At 41.3% G+C, this 17,490-nt stretch overlaps 1 protein-coding gene across 1 annotated transcript in view; it reads left to right on the plus strand.

The window, feature by feature from the left end:
- Positions 1-1,399: 1,399 nt before the first annotated feature.
- Positions 1,400-17,490, plus strand: part of Stx7 (syntaxin 7) — a 55,280-nt gene continuing 39,189 nt past the window's right edge. The window contains exons 1-2 of the mRNA XM_008822115.2: positions 1,400-1,504; positions 10,571-10,722. Coding sequence (XP_008820337.1) covers positions 10,638-10,722 — 85 coding nt within the window. The 5' untranslated portion in view covers positions 1,400-1,504; positions 10,571-10,637. The remainder of the gene's footprint in view (positions 1,505-10,570; positions 10,723-17,490) is intronic.

Here is a 17,490-nt window from a genome sequence, read left to right on the forward strand (position 1 = left end):
CGCCCCCCAAGGGACTCTGCAGCATTAATGGTTTAGACTACTTTCTATTTTGGATGTTAAAATGCATATTATGCCTGGTCATAGAATAATTTTTAAAACTATATTCTTAGAAGAATATTGAATAAAAAGGAAAGATTCTAAATAAAATATCTGAATTTCTTTTGTATCTTGAAAAAATATATGTCACTATATTGAGCTAGTATTTCTAAAAGTCCACAGCAGAGCCCACAGGTATGGCTCAGTGGTAGATCATATGCCAAATGTATAAGGCCTTAAGTTTGATCTCCAGCAACCCAAACCCAAACCAAAAACAACCTTGCTTGCTGGCACAGGTCTGTAGTCTTACTCAGAAGGCTGAGGCTAGGACTACAAAGTCAAGGCTTGGCTGGGCAATTTATTGAGACCAATCAAAAAACCAAAAAAAAAAAAAAAAAGCTGAGGATACAGTGCAGTGGTGTAGAACTTGCTTCTCATGTGCAAGATCCTTGCTTCAATTCCCAGTACCCAACAAAACAAAATTTGAAAGTCCACAGTGGCTCTGGCTGAGGTACACTGCTTTTAGGTGGGTATATGTCCTCTTAACCAGTGTTGTTAGCTTTATTCTGTGATTCCTACTTGGAAGAGACAGAGTTTTACTCTAACTAAATCATATGTATGCTCTTCTGTGTAATACCAACTAAAATTTTTCTCTTGTAGTGCCAATTCAAAAATTCTCCCCAACCCATCTAAATGTAACTGGGCTTTTGATATAGCATGTCCTCATCTTCCTTTCAGAAAAAAATCTTGCCTTAAGACCGGCAATACCAAGGCAATCTGTATCCTAATTGATTTGGTGAGGTATTTCTTTCACCTGAGCAATGGATGCTTTTCCTTGAACAGCTGTATGTTGTTTGACGAGTTATTGTTAGATCATTCTCCGCTTATTTTCAAACTCTGTGAACTACACCCTGCATTTCAAGGATATTAATACAGTTTGTGAAGATCTGTTTAGCAAATGAGCGCTCAGAGGCGACTCTTCATTTATCTCTCCGTGGACCTGCTAGGATTGAGTGTCTGCAGTGACATTTTGAAGTGGGGTTGTATATAAGCTCTACTACAGGGCTGAAGAGTAGAAAAGAGGATCTTCAGGAGCTGGTGGGGCGGGGTGAACCCCGAGTTCAGGGAGGATGGCGTCACCGAGTACAGACCGCTTTCCTCCATCCCCTCCTCTTCTCTTTTGCACGCAGGCGTCCACCGTCCGTATGTCAGACCTCAAAACACTACAATTTAGCTAGCTCCTCCAAACCCTAGCTGGGAACCAGATGAGGGCGGAGGAGGACTTCCGTCACTCATCCGCTCAGGCCAATGGGAGAGAAGCGAGCCCCGCCTCCTTCGCGCTGCGAGCATGCGCAGTGGGTATGCTCGCGTCACCGCCCATCAGCCTTGGGTCGCAGCTGAAGGCTGTGGCGGAGGGGGGGGCGTGACAGCGGCTGGAGGAGGCGACGGGGAGGTCGAGGAGGTTGCGGTAAGCCGAGTCTGCGGAGCCGGAGGTCGGGCGGGGCGCCCCAGATGCACGGCCGGCAGCGGCAGACCTCTCGATGACCCGTGAGGTCACCGGTGCGCCTGCCGGCGCGGTGCGGGGTCCCCGGGGGCGGAGGGCGGGCGTCTCGGGGATGCCGGGCAGCCCTGCTCCTCCGGCCCAGGACGACGCGTGCACTCCCGGGCCGTGCGCACAACGCACCTGTCACCACGCGGGCGGAACCCCACCGCGGGCCGGACCCCACCTCTGCGAGGCCCAAGGCCGCCCCTCCGGGCGCCCAGCATGTTCCGCATTCTCTGTCCTCGCAAACCAGCGCTGTCAACTTCCCTTCCAGAGGAACTGAAAAGCGAGATAGCTCAGCCTGGTCAGCCAGCCACAGGATTCATTGGGGCCCATTGGGTTCGGTTTTCCGTTTGCATTGGCTTTGACAAGCTAACTTTCTTCGACCTACGTTGTATGTGTCTTTAATGTATTTACCCCAAGACCTTTAAAAAATGCATAAAATATTTCAAGAATCCTCATCCCCACCTGTGTTTTCTAGGTTAAATTCAGACAAAAAAAGGGGACAGGGGTAAATGGCTTTCTAGTCAAAGGCTATATGTTTCCCCCCTTCAAATTTTCTTGAATATGATTGGATTTTCTGTACAAATATTCGTTTTTGGAATCATTTCAAATCTTGTATTTTGACAATAATTGTATATCACTTTTAAATTGTCCAGAATCAGGAAGAAAAGGAAGTAATTACGAAAGGCTGTTTGGATTCTTGGAGGTGGGCATCTCTTCTAGGTTGCTCTGAGCTCCACCCGGGCAGACTGATTGAGATGTTCAATTGTGTCTTGTGATGGGGATGAGACTTTTGCTCTGCAGGCTGCTTTAAAAGTTGGCCCCAGGCTTGTGACTAGTTAAGAACTGAGCTGTAGTTTCAGTGTCTGGGGAAGTTAATGTGGTACCATATTAACTCACTGACATCTGCAAATCCTTCCACTGGTTTACTTCTTGTGCTGCTCATGATTAAGAAAACCGTTTCTAATTTTCATTATGACTCCAACTTTATCCAAGTGCTGCTGTTGAAAACCATTAATCATCATATTGGATTAGGGATGTAGCTCGATCGCGGAGTGATTGCTTAGCGTGCACCAGACCACGGATTCAATTCTAAGCACCACAAAATACTATCATCATCATTATTATTATTATTATTATTATTATTATTACTACATAAAACATCTGCAGTAAACTGAGTGAAGTTTGCTGTGGTTCCTTGTAACATGAAGATAAAAATGTATGAAAGTGTGGGGAAAAAAATCCTTAGTGACCCAGACCAAAACCAAATAGTGTAGCATAATAGTTGAACTGATGGAGGAGCTGAGTGAAAAATGTACTTCGGTCATCTGTGGAAAGACAAGCACCTTCATGTTGGTTCATTTACTGATTATCTCCTATGCGCCAGATTCTGATTCCTTTCCTGATTGTTTTAGGTTTAAAAAATAAACAGTCTGCTCACTGGATCTTTTTATTTTTATATTATTATTTTTATTTTATGTGTATCCGTGTATTGCCTGCATGTAGGTAAATGCACCTGTGTTATACATAATGCCTGTGGAGGACAGAAGAGGCTGTCGGATACCCTGGAACTGGAGTTACGGACAGTTGTTAGCTACCATGTGGGTGCTGGGATGCGAACCTGAGTCTTCTGCAAGAACAGTCAGTGTTCTTAACCGCTGAGCTGTCTCTCCAGCCCTTGGTTGGATCTTTTAAACAATGCTGAATGGTTTGAAACAGTAAGTTACAGTGACAAGAGTAGCCTCAGTGGTGGCTTCTCACTTCAGACCCAGCAACCCTAGCATGTGATAACACCTGGGGGAGAGAAGAGCTAGTCACCTGGAAGTCATAAGAAGAGCCTTCTGCAGATAGGGAAATAGCACCCAGAAAAGCCCAAGGCAGCAGGAAGCCTGATCATTTAACCTGAAAGAGGGCACTGAAATGTAGTTTTAGAAATGCTAATATTTACTCTCAGGCTGGGTGTGTGTTCTTAAGAAGTAGATACACTTATTCATTCATTCTACAAATATTTGTTCAGCACCTTATGTAGTCAAGAACTAAGAATAGAACAGATGCATAATATACATTCCCCCAAACCCTGATCCTCTCATATTTAGGGGGGGGGGAGTAGAAAGCAGTCCAACTTTTCATGAAGTATTTATAATTAAGAAAGTGAAACTGACCATTTTTTTGTCTAGGTTAAATTTTAAACAAGTTTATGCTTAATGACAATCTTAAAGAGTCTACAGTATATCCAGTAGCAACTGAAGGGTGGTGTTTGACATTCAAGGATCTGTATTGAAATTCATTTGTTCATCTTGCTTTTCTTCAGAAGCAGTCTTAAGAGTTCGAATTATGAGTGTTGCACTTTGATCCTCCACTTTTTCCTTAGAATGTTTATATCTTCATAAAAGGGTAATTACTGAGATGTTGAGTTGAATACTCTCTAAGAGACCTTTCTGCATTGATGGATATGGGCTATGTGTGAACTGTGCAAGCTGGCCACTGGCCACAACCTTTCTGAGTACTTGGAATGTGTTCTGAGTGGCTTTCATCTCACTTAGTTCATTGTGATAGTCCTGAGTGCTACTTTCTCAGGTACTGAAGGTGCAGATAATGAGTTATAGAATTATTTTCAGCAAAGACACTAGGGCTATGGAATGGGTTTTCAGCAAGAGCACTTCTGTGCATTGCAGCTCAGGCTTGGTAGTGGACATGGTTATAGAAAGCAAATAATTTTGATAAACAGCATTAATTCAGCGTACTTGAAAAAATCGTGAACTTTTATTTATAGTTAACTGTATATTTATATTTATACTTTTTACAGTAAAGTTAGCCATTTGAACCACTTATTTTTTTGTGTCTCATCAGGAGAGCCAAGTCTTTTATTTCTTTAATTTTGACTTTTTTGAGACAGGATCTCCTTGTACCCCAGCAGGCCTGGAGCCCACTATGAAGACAAGGCTGGCCTCAGTGTCACAGAAATCCACCGGTATCTGCCACTCCCCACTCCCCCACCCCAGTGCTGGAACTAAAGGCTTGTGCCACCACACCTCAGCCCTGTCTTTTAAACATCAGTTATTAGACAGATAGTACAGAAATATACAGTTCCACTGTATTACCGTCATCACTTACTTCTCCTCATTCATTTTCACGATGCCTCAGTTTCTTTCCGTGAAAAAAATCACAGTAATTATACCTATTTCATAAGCTTGTGAGAATTTACTAAGAAAAACAAATGTTAAACGTGCTTTAATCCCAGCACTTGGGAGGCAGAGGCAGGTGGATCTCTGTGAGTTTGAGGCCAGCTTGGTCTCCATAGCAAATCCAGGCCAGCTGGGCCTACATGGAGACCCTGTCTCAAAAAGACCAAAAAAAAAAAAAAAAAAAAAGTGCCATGCATAGGAAACACTTAGCTCTTTTTCAAATTGCTTTTCATTCTTCACTCAAGCCTGAACTGAGGTACTTGTCACTATATCCTCTCTTTAAGAAATTCTGTATGGTCTGGAGAGATGGCTCAGCAGTTAAGAGTGCTGACTGCTCTTACAGAGGACCCAGGTTCGATTCCTGGCACCACATGGCAGCTAACAGCAGTCCATAACTCTAGTTCCAGGGGATCTGACACCCTCTTCTGACCTCTGATGGCATTGCATGACATGAGTGCACTTACATACAAGCAGGCAATACACTCATAACACATAAAATAAAAATAATGAATAAAGTATTTTTTAAAAATAAATTCTGTATGATCTAAGAGTAGCAGCCTTCAGAATGAATGAAGCCCACTTGTCTCATTAACAGGAGCATTTTCAAATTTGCTTGCTTGAATAAAGGAATGAGGACACCAGATTGTGTTTGTGACTGGCTAACTGACTTATTCCTTGGAAAGAAAAAAAGTGCCTTTAAAAGCAAACACTGAAGTTGGGCATGGTGGTGCATACCTTCAATCCCAGCACTCTGGAAGCAGAGGCAGGCCAATCTCTGTGAGTTTGAAGCCAGACTGGTCTATATAAACAAGTTCTAGGTCAGGTAAGGCCATATAATGAGACCCTATCTCCAAAAAACAAAACAAAATACAAAATAAAACACTGAGAAAGTTGGTACTGTATATGAGTTTTGAGAGTTAGGAAGAAAGTTAAAATACTTGGCATGGGCCGGGGCGGCAGGGGTGTAGGGGGGTGTTTGGGGCTTGGTGGCACACCCTTTTAATCCCAGTACTCAGGAGGCAGAGGCAAGCAGATCTCTTGAGAGATCTTGGCCAGACTGGTCTACATTGCGAATTCTAGGACAGCTGTAGCTAAGGAAGACCCTGTCTCAAAAAATAAAACAAAAGTAATAATGTTTTGCATATGTGAATTAACAGGACTCTGATGTCTGTCTCTTTTGGGGGCAGATCTTAGGATTCAAGGGAGTGTGTGGCTATACCCCTCTGATGTGGGCTCCTCAGGTGGAGGAGCACGTCAGACCTGTCCTCTGTGTACAGCAGAGTAGCACTTGGTCCCTGGACGTGCATTATCTTATTTTGATCATGGCAGGAGGCCCAGATGCTAAATGTCTTGCCCAAGGTAGAGATTTCCGGTTTCATGTTGTACTGGAAGCTGAACCAGCAATTGTTGGGTCCTAGTAACTTCAAAGACATACTGACACTAGAGAGAGAGAGAGAGAGAGAGTTAAAGGTGTGATTTTTTTTTTGGATTCTGGAACCAGTCAGAGGGTGGACCAGGCTAGCTCAGAGACTGCTGGTCCTAATGGCTCAATTCCTGGAGAGCCTTTTAAAAGACAGATTCCTAAGGCCAAGACTGGACTTAAAGCAGTCTCTGGGACAAGAGGCACCAAAATTTGTATTTTGCAACTCTCCCAGGATCCCAAGAATGTAGTAACTCCTGAGAACACTGATTTTTTAAATGCCATCTAATGAGACTTTCTGCTGATACAAAGGAAGAGTATTTCATGGGATCACAGATCTTCCCGTTAGAGATTTTGTTTTGATCTTTACTGTCTAATTAGCATCTATCCTGCATGTCTCTGCCTCTGTACACATTCATTCACTAGTTTCTTCAGCCAGGTCACTGGTCACTCCAACAGTCACTAGTGTCTTCAGTAGACTGGTACATCTGACACATTTGTGTCCATGGTTAAAGTGGAACTCATTCACATTGTGTTTATGTTGACTGTAAACCAAGGATATTTTTAGGGATTTAAGTGATGTAGGGAAGGTTGTCATTGAGCCCAGAGAATATTGTCTTTATCCATTTAGTAGACTATTATTTGGCAATGAAAAGGAATAAGGTAATGATACAGATTACAAGGAGAAAGCTCTTGAAAACACAGTGAAGAAAAACAAATCAGTCACAAAGAACACATATGTGAATCAAGAATAGAGAAGCATATAAAGACAAAGACGGATCAATGGTTTCCCATGATTGGAAAGGTTGAGGAAAAAGCAGGAGTTGATGACTGATGGATATGGACTTTCTTTTCACTTTAAAAGATATATGGTTATTATTGTACAACTTTGTTATATTAAAAATCCAGTGGATTGTATTCTTTTAGTAGATGAGTCATATAATATATGAATTTTATCTTAAAGACATTCTTTTTTTTAATTGGGGTTGTAGGTTATAGAGAAAAGGCTTCTGTTTCACACCTTCTAAGAGTTTCACATGTGCTATAATTTTACAATTTTCTTAAAATCCACTCTTACCAGTATATATGGTGTGATCCCATATGTTTTTTGAAACACTGTTTCTGGATGCATTAAGGATTTCAGGGTGTATTAATTAATTTGATTAAGATAATCATTTATCACTTTCTTGTGTGTATTAAAACCTCACCCATACACCTATGTTGGTATGCCTTAAATATTATGTGCTTTTTATCTATCAGTTATACTTCATTAAATCTGGGGGAAAGCAGATTCCTGAATATGTTTAAATACTAAGTTGGCACTGGTTTCCCAGGGAAGCGGGCAGAAGGGGTTCTTGCTTTTCATTCTTCCCCTTCTCTGCTAGTTTTTGATTTATAGTTGTCTCTGTTTTTTGTTTTGTTTTATTTTGTTTTGTAGTTTTTAACAGACACTTTATTTTCAGTAATATAAACAAAAGTTTATTGATAAGATAATAAACTTTGCTTCAATCAAAAAGAAAATTGGGGTCATTGAGACGGCTTAAGAAGTAAGGGCACTTACCATCAAGCCTGACAGCCTGAGTCTGATCCCTAGGACCCACACGATGGAAGGAGAGAATCACTCCTACAAGGTGTCCTTTGACTTCTACACATATACTGTGGCATGCATGCATACGAGTATGCACACATACTAAATGAATAAATAGATATTCATTTGTTATGTCTAATAATATTTATTATTAATGTTTAAAAATTTTAAATATGGGACTGGAGAGAAGGCTCAGCAGTTAAGAGCACTGGTTTCTTTTTTAGAGGACCTGGGTTCAATTCCCAGCACTCTTACGGCAGCTAACAGCCATCTGTAACTCCAGTTCCAAGGAAACTGCAGGTATTGCATGACATGGGTGCACTTACATACATGTAGGTAATACATTCATACACTTAAAATAAAATAATGAGTATTTTAAAAAGTATGAAATGAAAAGATCTAATTGGTTTACAGAATGCTTAAAATGAGTGTTTGGGTATTTGAATTTCTAGACCTAGACTGAACTCAAGAGACTTATGCCTCAGTTACTTGAGTGCAGGGATTGCAGGTGTGCAATACCACACTCAGCTCTCCAGGTCTGGTCTTGTTTAGTCTGGTTCCCAGCTGTTTATATGGCTGCAGCCCAACTCTACTGCTTCCTGGAAGGGTGTTTATTCCTGTTACCCTGTTGCTTCCCTGTAACTGTGGATCAGCTGTCAGTTGAGGTTTGAATTTGCTTTTAATGAAATTAGTTTTTACTCTATTTCTAGGATTTGGTTTATGTGCGAAAAAGACAGAAGAGTGAGAGCATCTAGAAGCTCCCAAGGACCAAGCATAGTCCATGATACATGGAAACAGTTTACATTTTCTTTTTTCAACCAGTCTCAACAGCTTAGCTCTTACATTTTCTTCCACAACTGCCCCTTTTCTTCCCTGTCCTTAGGTTCCATGTCTTTAGAGACAACCCACTGTGCATCAAAATATTGTTTAATTATATTGGTATAGAATATATAGTTTTAAAAAGTTCATTCCCTAGACAATATAATACAGCATCTATGCATTAAGCCTAAGAGACTTGAGCATACCAGGGTTCATTATCTTTGTGGCCTCGTCTCCTATTAGAAATCTCATACCACCACATAGTTAACCTAAACGTGCAAATCCAGACCCTTGCTCTCCTGTGGTAATTACTTTATGTGGAAGCAAACCTGAGTAGCTTTAGAATCTGAACTCTGAAGTTAAACCCCACCTCCATCAGTGGGTGGATTGTGTTACTTTGGACCAGTTACTTAATCTTTATAAGCCATCATTTGCTCACTGTTTTAGAAAGAGCAGTGCTACCTACTTTAAGGAGGAGTGTGAAAATTGAACAGTCTCTGTGAAACCTTCCTCATTTCACAGATATGTAGTAAATGTCAGGTCAGTCCTCCCCTTTTCTGTGCTGCCTCCCACTTATTCCAGCCATGAATCATTTGCTCTAGGGCTGGTCAAGACCTCTGCTTTCTCCAGTGAGTATTGTTTGCCTTTTCCACATGTTCTGAATCTGTCCATCTGGTTGGTCTTCATGTCTAAGCCTTTGTTCTCCATAGTAATCCTATCGAAGCATTCAAACTTTATGCTGCTGCTTTATAAATATTTTTCTAGAAAAGGGCAACAGTAATTCTTTTTTTTGTATTCCCTGTCATTTTTTGCCTAGCTTGTGGCATTATATATATATATATGTGTGTGTGTGTGTGTGTGTGTGTGTGTGTGTGTGTGTGTATTTGTTTTATATAATTAACTTTCTCCTTCCTTCTAAATGACAAGCTTGATTTGAGGTTTGAGGAGATATTTGTTTGAGATAGGGTCTTAATGTGCAACCCAGGTTTGTTTTGAACTTATGATCCTCTTCCCTCAGCCTCCTGAGTGTTGAGATTACAGGTGAACACCACTCTGTCTAGCTTCAGGTATCCTGTCTTTTTGTTTTGTTTACCTCATTTCGTACCTCTCAAGTGCTTCACTAGTGGTGGGCATGTAGCACGTTTTGAGTAGAGAATGGCTTGTAGATTGATCACTGACAACCCTGCGGTATTCATTGCGCACCCAGAGAAAGGCACAAGAGTCATTGAAATTCCTGGCAGTGCACACATGTGTGTGCTCCAAACACACCGTTTTGGGACCTTCTTTCCAAATCCCAGGTGGTATAGATGGAAAACAGAACTTCATCTTCCTCTCTTCCTCCTGCAGGAGTACTGGCTTTGCTTTCTGTGGTAAGAGTCTGAGGACTGGAAGAGGAGAGGAGTCATTTCCTCTGCTGTGCCAGGAAGGCGCTGAGCAATTTCTTGTACCTTTCTTTATTTTCTCACTTGTTGCCTGTGCTGTATCAAAGTCAACCTTTCCTACAAAGATTGAAGACCCTGTGTCCCCAGACTGCTCCCTTTTTGTTCAGTAAATACTATGACATGTCGGGGGGGAAAGCCGGAAGTGTGTTCCATTTAATATTTAAGTATTCTCTGTTAAGAATTGCTGAGAGTATTAGAAAAAGATTATGTGGGCCCTGCCTTATACTTGCTTACAGTTTTATTGAGAGAAATCTATAAACAATTAAAATTATACATAGAAAAATAATTTTAATAAATATTTTCCTTAGATGGAAGAAGTTTTAAATGAGAGTGTGCTATTTTAATCTTATTTTAATTGTTAAACGCATTTACATAAATCTGCTCTTGAAGCCAGCTGTTGCTTGGTAGACACGAGTTTTGTTACTATAAATGTCAGATTGCCAGATTTTGACCCTTTAATCTCACAGGTAGGTAATGAGAAATATACACTAGTAACTTTAAAAATGCAATTAAGAAACCTTTTTTAATTTTTAGGTGACTGCTTAGAAAACCACATAGCCTACCTGCATCTGGATGAAATCAGTCAGTCAGCAAAGTAGCCATGTCTTACATGCCTGGGATTGGTGGGGACCCTGCCCAGCTGGCTCAGCGCATCTCCTCTAACATCCAGAAGATCACACAATGCTGTGAGTTGTTTCAAATTGATGTCACTGTTTTCTATTTTTAATTGAACTTGGTGGTGGTTGATATGGCTCTAGCATTTGAGTGAGGACATAGGACGGAGGCAGGAACATTCTTCGAAGAACACATTTGAACTGGCTAGAGCTCTTTAAAGTGAATACAGAGATAACTGTAATAGGAGGGCCAGAGCAGGCACACAATGCATTGTTTCATTAACGAAATAAAGGTTTTAAATATCAGTGGATATTCATATTTACTTTAACATTATCTGGTTCTGGAAGTTGATATTTATTCCCTCGGTCTCATAGGTTAGGAACTAGGGAGGACTAGCAAGAACTCAAAGGATTTCTGCTCAGCAATCATTGCAGGAGATGGGCTGGGAAGATTGTAAGAGCCAGAAGAAGATGACTGCAACGAAAAAGTATTTTCTGGACACAACAGGGCAGTTTCATATATGAACTCACAACAGTTATGACAATATGTACAAGACCTGCATAGGCTCAAACCAGACAAACTTCTAGCATGGAGGAGGGAGTTGAGCATGAAGCCCCACTCCTCAATGAGCTATTTGCAATTGATGGCTTCAGGAAGGAGAGTCTGTTTTCTTTGAGGATGTGGCCCCTTGTAGGTCCACCATAGTCCAGAGGATGACAGAACACCCAGAAGTATCTGAGAAATATAAATTGGGTTGATGAGATTAAAAAAAAAAGAGGATATAAAGTTGAGTGGGCAAGGAGGTAGGGGTAGGAGGAGGCAAGGGAGAAGTGAATATGATTAAAATACATTGTATGAAATTCTCAAAGAATTAATAAAATACTGTTTAAGAGAAAGAATAAAATCTGACTGGATAGTGCTTAGGTTAATTTTGTACCTAAGAGCTAAGGCAGAGCTAAGCAGGTATTTTAGCCCTTTTTTGTGTTGGTATAACAAAATATGTGAGGATGGATGGTGTGTTAGTTACTTTTCAGTTGCAGATAAAACATTGTGGCCAAGGCTACTTACAGAAGGCAGAGTTTATTTGGGCTCATAGTTCCAGAGGACTAGTCCATCATGGTAGAGGAGGTATGGCAGCAGAAGTGGGTAGAGTACAAAGCTGAGAACTCACATCTTCTGCCACTCACAGGAAGCAGAGAAGAGCAAACTAGAACTGAGGCAAGGCTATGAACTCTCAAAGCCCACCCCCAGTGATGTGCTTCCTCAAGCAAGGCCACACCTCCTAAAGCTTCCGTGACCTTCCCCAAACAGTGCTACCACCTGGGGACCGTATACAAAGTGTTTAAATACTTGGGCCTATGGGGGGACATTGCTCACTCAAACCACCTGGTAGATTACAAAGGAATATATTATTTAGCTCACAGTATTGGAGGATGAAAACATAGCAGCAGCATCTTCTCAGCTTCTGGTGAAGGCCTTATGACACAAGACCTTAGAGGACAAGAGGGGCAAAAAGAAAGTGAGCTGAGGAAGCTAAACCCCCTGGAAAGCAGCCCCTCCCTTCCCCTAAAGACCAATTCAGTCCTGAGAGACCAAGAAATATATTATCACCTTTCAGCAGCAGCCTCCAACACTGCCACTTTGGGGGTCAAGCTTCAACATGACATTCAAACTGTGGTAGGAGGGGACATGCTAATTTATTTAGATAGATATTGTGGAAGAGGAAGACATGGATTGTTCAGAGACTGTCCTTTGCTCTATTTGTCAGACAGAGCAAACCAACAGATTGATCCAATGTGACATTTTATTGAAAATTACTACCCTGCTGCACACATACAAATGCATCCCCCCACACACATTAAAAGAAAATCATAGTAGTATGTCTGAGCCTACAGGTTTTTGTTTTGTTGGACTCATCAGTCATGTACTCTGGAATAGTCTGACCATCTCACTCCCAGGGTTCAGACATTAGGGACTGGCCGGTGCTCATAAAATTCTATTCTTCAGCCTTACCAACATGACACAGCACTGTAGACTGTTTCCAAATGATCTACCTGTTTATTGAATCATTAATCTCTTAATACAGCTCTTCCTGAGTAACTTAATTTAGATGCCAATGTGCATTGGGGGTAAAAGGCATAAAATTAGAATATGGATGTTTCTAGAAAGGTATTGATGTATACTCTGATTTAGAGTACTTTGTGTGTTCTTTGGGTATTCTCAGAGGCACAAGGATGTGAGTAGTACTGTGTCATGAAGCCCAGAGCATGTGTAGGAAAGCTGTCAGGACTGGTCCAGCTTCAAGTTGTTCTGATCTCTTGTTTTTGTGGTCCTGTCACTGCTGATTATGGCTTCAGGTGACCATCTACCTATATGAAAACTAAGGGAGCTTATGGTTCAGTTTACATGTATGGAAAATCCAGAGCTTTATGCAAGAACAGATGCCAACATCTTCCTCCTAAGAGTAGAGCAGGTCTCTCATGCTGGTAGCTCTAAATGGTGTTAGGAATGCAGGAGGGTGAGGAGTGGCCATGCTGTCCTGAGATTAGAGAAATAGTAAGCTTGAGATGGTACAAAAGGCACCTAGCTTGGAGATTCTGTGTCAGCTTGAGCTGGATGGAGGTAAGTGCTAGTTTAAATCAGGCCATGCTCACTAAGAAAGAAGTCAGTTGTTCCAGCCAGATGAGAAATGGTCATTTGAGCCAGATTTGAGTATTCATCACATGGTTGACAGCTACATATACAACTTAATTATAGTCTATAGCAGTCTTGGATTGTACAGCAAGATTCCTCAACTGTCACATTTATAGTTCTTAAAGCAGGCACCAAGCTGAGCCTGGTGGTCCCAGGCCAGCACTTTGAAGACTGAGGCAAGAAGATCACAAGTTCAAGACCTGCTTGGACTGTAGAGGAAGTCAGGGCCAGCCTTGGCAGTTTAGTTAGACCCCTGTCTCATAATAAAAAGTAAAAAGAGGACTAGAGATATAAATCAGTGATCCAACCCTTGCCTAGGCCATGTGTACCCCAAGGTTCAATTGCCAGTACTATAAAAATAATTACAAAAAAATAAGACTGAGACTATTAAGCCAAAAGCAGGTATCACTATCTTCAGATATGCAAAGTACTGTCTGTCATGTGTAAAACTGAAACCATGTATTCGGTACTTTGGGGCCTTCATACAGGTTCAGAAGCTACTAGGAACTAGGGCCCAAGCTGAAGAAGAAGGGTTTTGGATAATCCAAGATGCTAAAAGGTGGCTTTGCCTCCCTTGGGAGGAGTGACTATTGTTACTAAGTGACTAGAAATAGGGGTTAGATACTTCTCAAAATCCTTTATTCAGAGTTTTGGACATTGGAATAATGGTTCAGATTGTCTTTTTATTTTGATGCTCTGTTTTGGCACATTCAACAATAGTTCTTTGAGCACCTATTACACATTAGATATTATTTCTGATAATGAGAATGTAGCTGTAAATACATCTAGAAGGTCCTATTTTCATGTAATTAACATAGAGTTGGAGGCACCAGATGGCATAAAAATTAGTAAGCAACACAGTTTCTTCTGTGGAAAGAGTGAGGGCACTGTGAGAGCAGGTAGCTGGGGGCTCTCCGCTGCTTAGGTGGCCCCCAAATGTGGGTGAGGAGGGCCTGGCAGAGCTACCGGGGCATCTGATTCCAAATGCATTAAGGATCCTGAAACAATCCAGAGCCTGGGCTGTTTAGAAAATGGGAAGAAAAGAACAAGCTTGTGTTTCCCAGGGCTAGAGTAGCTGGAGAGGAACTCAGAGGAGGTTGAGTGAGCTACCCAGGGTTTCCTTGGCTCTGGGGGTAATTTTGATTTCATTGTACAAGGCAGTAGAAATCATTGGACACTTTAAAGCAGAGAAGGGACACTTTAAAGCACAATCAGACCTTCACTTTGAAAAGGTTACTTTGGATACAATGTAGAAAAGAGATTTTAGGGGAGTGAGGGGGCATATGTTGATCTTTACAGAGGTCTGTTGAGACACATGTTGGCATGTGCCAGAGGAATGTCAGTGAGGATAGAGAAGTGAAGAGTGAGTTTAGAGATGGGGCCAGAGGACTTGCTGGTGAGTGTGGATGAGGCTGGGAAAAAGAGGACTCAAGGACGGCTTCATCCTTTTTGCACTGAGCAGGAGTGGGTAGTGGCAAGCACACATAAGATGACAAGGACTACTTCAAGACTGACTGGGAGAGAGTTTTGTTTTGTTCTAGTAATTTTTTAAAACTACAGTGCTAGGAATACATTCTACTAAACTACTTGATTCTTGGCCAAGTGAATTTTGAAATGTCTTTTGGACTTCTAAGTGGAGATGTCAAACAAAAAGTATGGATATATGAATCTGGAAATCAGGATGCCATCAGAGCACAAATTGTATTTATAGTCACAGATCTGAGTCAAGGCCAAAGGATTCAGAGAAAAGGGCTGGAGTGTTAAAAACTATGGAAGTCCACCTACCACTCCCTCCAAGGCTCAGGGACTTTTGTGGAAGAGGCTGGTGGAAAGAATGTAAGAACTGGAGGAAGGGATGGAGTGTTACCTGGAAGTGTCCTCCAACCACTATGCTGGCAAGCTATAGTCATACCTCCTTCCCACATTCATCAAGGAGTCAAGGGGGGATTCAGTTACCCCTCCCATCCAGTCAGTCGACCTTAGCTGTATGTAAGGGGAAGGACAAAGGATATATAAGCCTAGAACACCAAGAGGCACCTCTCTCACCATTTTGTGCGGCTATCAGGAGGTCACAGGATCTGTATTTGAGTGTGGACTTTACAGCACAGCCGTAAATGTGCGGTGTCCACTCTTCTGTAAATAAACCCCTACCTTATACTCTGTTAAAAATAATAAATAAAATATTTTTTAAAAACTGTGGAAGTCAGGAAGATAAGGAGAATGTAGCATGGAGATCGGAGTGTGGAGAGCCAGAAACAACAGAAATGGTGGGTGACTGGAAACTAAGGATAGAATTCTTTTAAGTGAAGCCTCTTGCCAAATACAGCTGAGACACTGAGATAAAAAGCAAATTGTATTTGTCAATGGCTAGCTTTGGAAAGAGTAATCTGGTGTCCATATTCCAAGGATGGGGTGAGAAGGACCTGCTTTATCCATTTCAAAGATAACCCAGAACTCTGCTCACCTGTGCTCATACTTTGGACTGTACCGTGCCTAGCCTCTAGGGAGTCTGGAAACCTTTAGCTGGATTTCAGTGCATTCATCACAATTGGGGATTGCCCCATTTCGGAAAAGAAGGAATGAACCACTATTTTGTAGGCAACTAGCAGATTCTAGCATGGAAGTAGATTAGGGTCAGAATACGGATTGCAAAAGGAACACTAAAATTAGAGTACAATTATGAAAGAAAAATCTTTAAAGGCCAGACAGACCAGAAATAAATCACTAGTGAGTAGTTTGCCTTTTACCTACTCTGCAAGGTGTGGGTAGAAATGTGGTTCCTTTCCGAATAGGTTTGTCTTTAAGTTAAATATGAGGCAAAAGCATCAGATAGGGAATGGGCAGGAAATGATGGTTAAGTTTATGGAAAGGGAGGAAGTGGACTACTTCGAACTTGGACAGTTACAATAGTGAGCTCACAGTCCAGGGGGAAGTAGCAGGAAGGTTTGGCAGGTCGAATGCAAACTTGAGATTTGGTTATGAATTTAGTGAAACAAGGCACTACCGTGTATTTTTTTCTAGTTTTGAAATCCAGCATTTGAATGAAAGGAAGTTTAGATTGAGACAAGCTGTTGATAGAAACCTAGCCCACCAGTCTGACAAGTGCTGCACAGAAGCCACGTGGAAGTGAAAGGCAGAAGTGTGAAATTTCAGTTCACTTTACCCCATCTGGTGATGCTATTACCCAGGGTGGTGTGATGGAGTGAAGGTTCTTCGCAGCACACATGGCTTCTTCTCTTGCTGCTAACATCGGCATCCTTTGAATTATGTTCCAATTTTATAAAAGAATCTACCATGTAAGTAAGGTAGTTAGAATGTGGGAATCAAACCAAAGTTAAAGGCTTTCTGAGCACTGCAGTGGAAAGAGTTTATTTTCATGTAAGTCTTGATCAGATAAATAAAACCTTATAAAAAATATTGAGTCATATGGCTTGCCTTATCCAAAAAAGCAAGTAGAGATCTTTTTCTTTTTCCTTTTTCCATTTTTTTTAGGATTATTAGGGGAACCCACATATGGAATTTTGTCTTCTTTTACCAGGATTCTGGAAGTTCTGTTTTGCAAAACAGAGAATAGATGAAACCTTTTTTTAGGTAGTAGGTATTAAATTGAGAGCCTCATGCCTGCTAGGCAGGTGCTCTGCCATGAAGCTCTAGCTCCACCATCCCTAGCCCTGAAACAAAGTATTTTAAAAATTGTTTTTGTTGTTAAATCACTCTTTGTCAAAGGGAATCTATGCAGTTATGACTCTGCATCATTAGTAAGGCATTTAAATGATGGCAAAGACACAACATATATTAAAGAAAATATTTAAACATTACAAATGTTTCCATATAAATATAAAAGGTGTGTGTTATATATCATAAGTATGTGCTTTTATTAAAACAATATGACCTTTAGGAAGTTGGAATAGTTGTAACAAACTAAAACTTTCTGGATTTGTGTGTAAACTTCTATATGGAACATTAAGATGGTGAAGCAGAAGCCTTGGTATAGGCTGCCGATCTGTAACAGTGTTGGTAAGGCATTTGTGCTCAGTCCTCTATCCTGTTCCTATGTGCCATAGGCAGTCCTTTCTGCCCCAGGCCTAACACAGCATCTAGCCATGCTTAGTCCAGAGTGTCTGCAGCCATTTCTTGTCACCTGG

The sequence above is a fragment of the Nannospalax galili genome, unplaced genomic scaffold, assembly GCF_000622305.1.
Source record: "Nannospalax galili isolate Female #2095 unplaced genomic scaffold, S.galili_v1.0 scaffold186, whole genome shotgun sequence".
NCBI classification, from domain to species: domain Eukaryota; kingdom Metazoa; phylum Chordata; class Mammalia; order Rodentia; family Spalacidae; genus Nannospalax; species Nannospalax galili.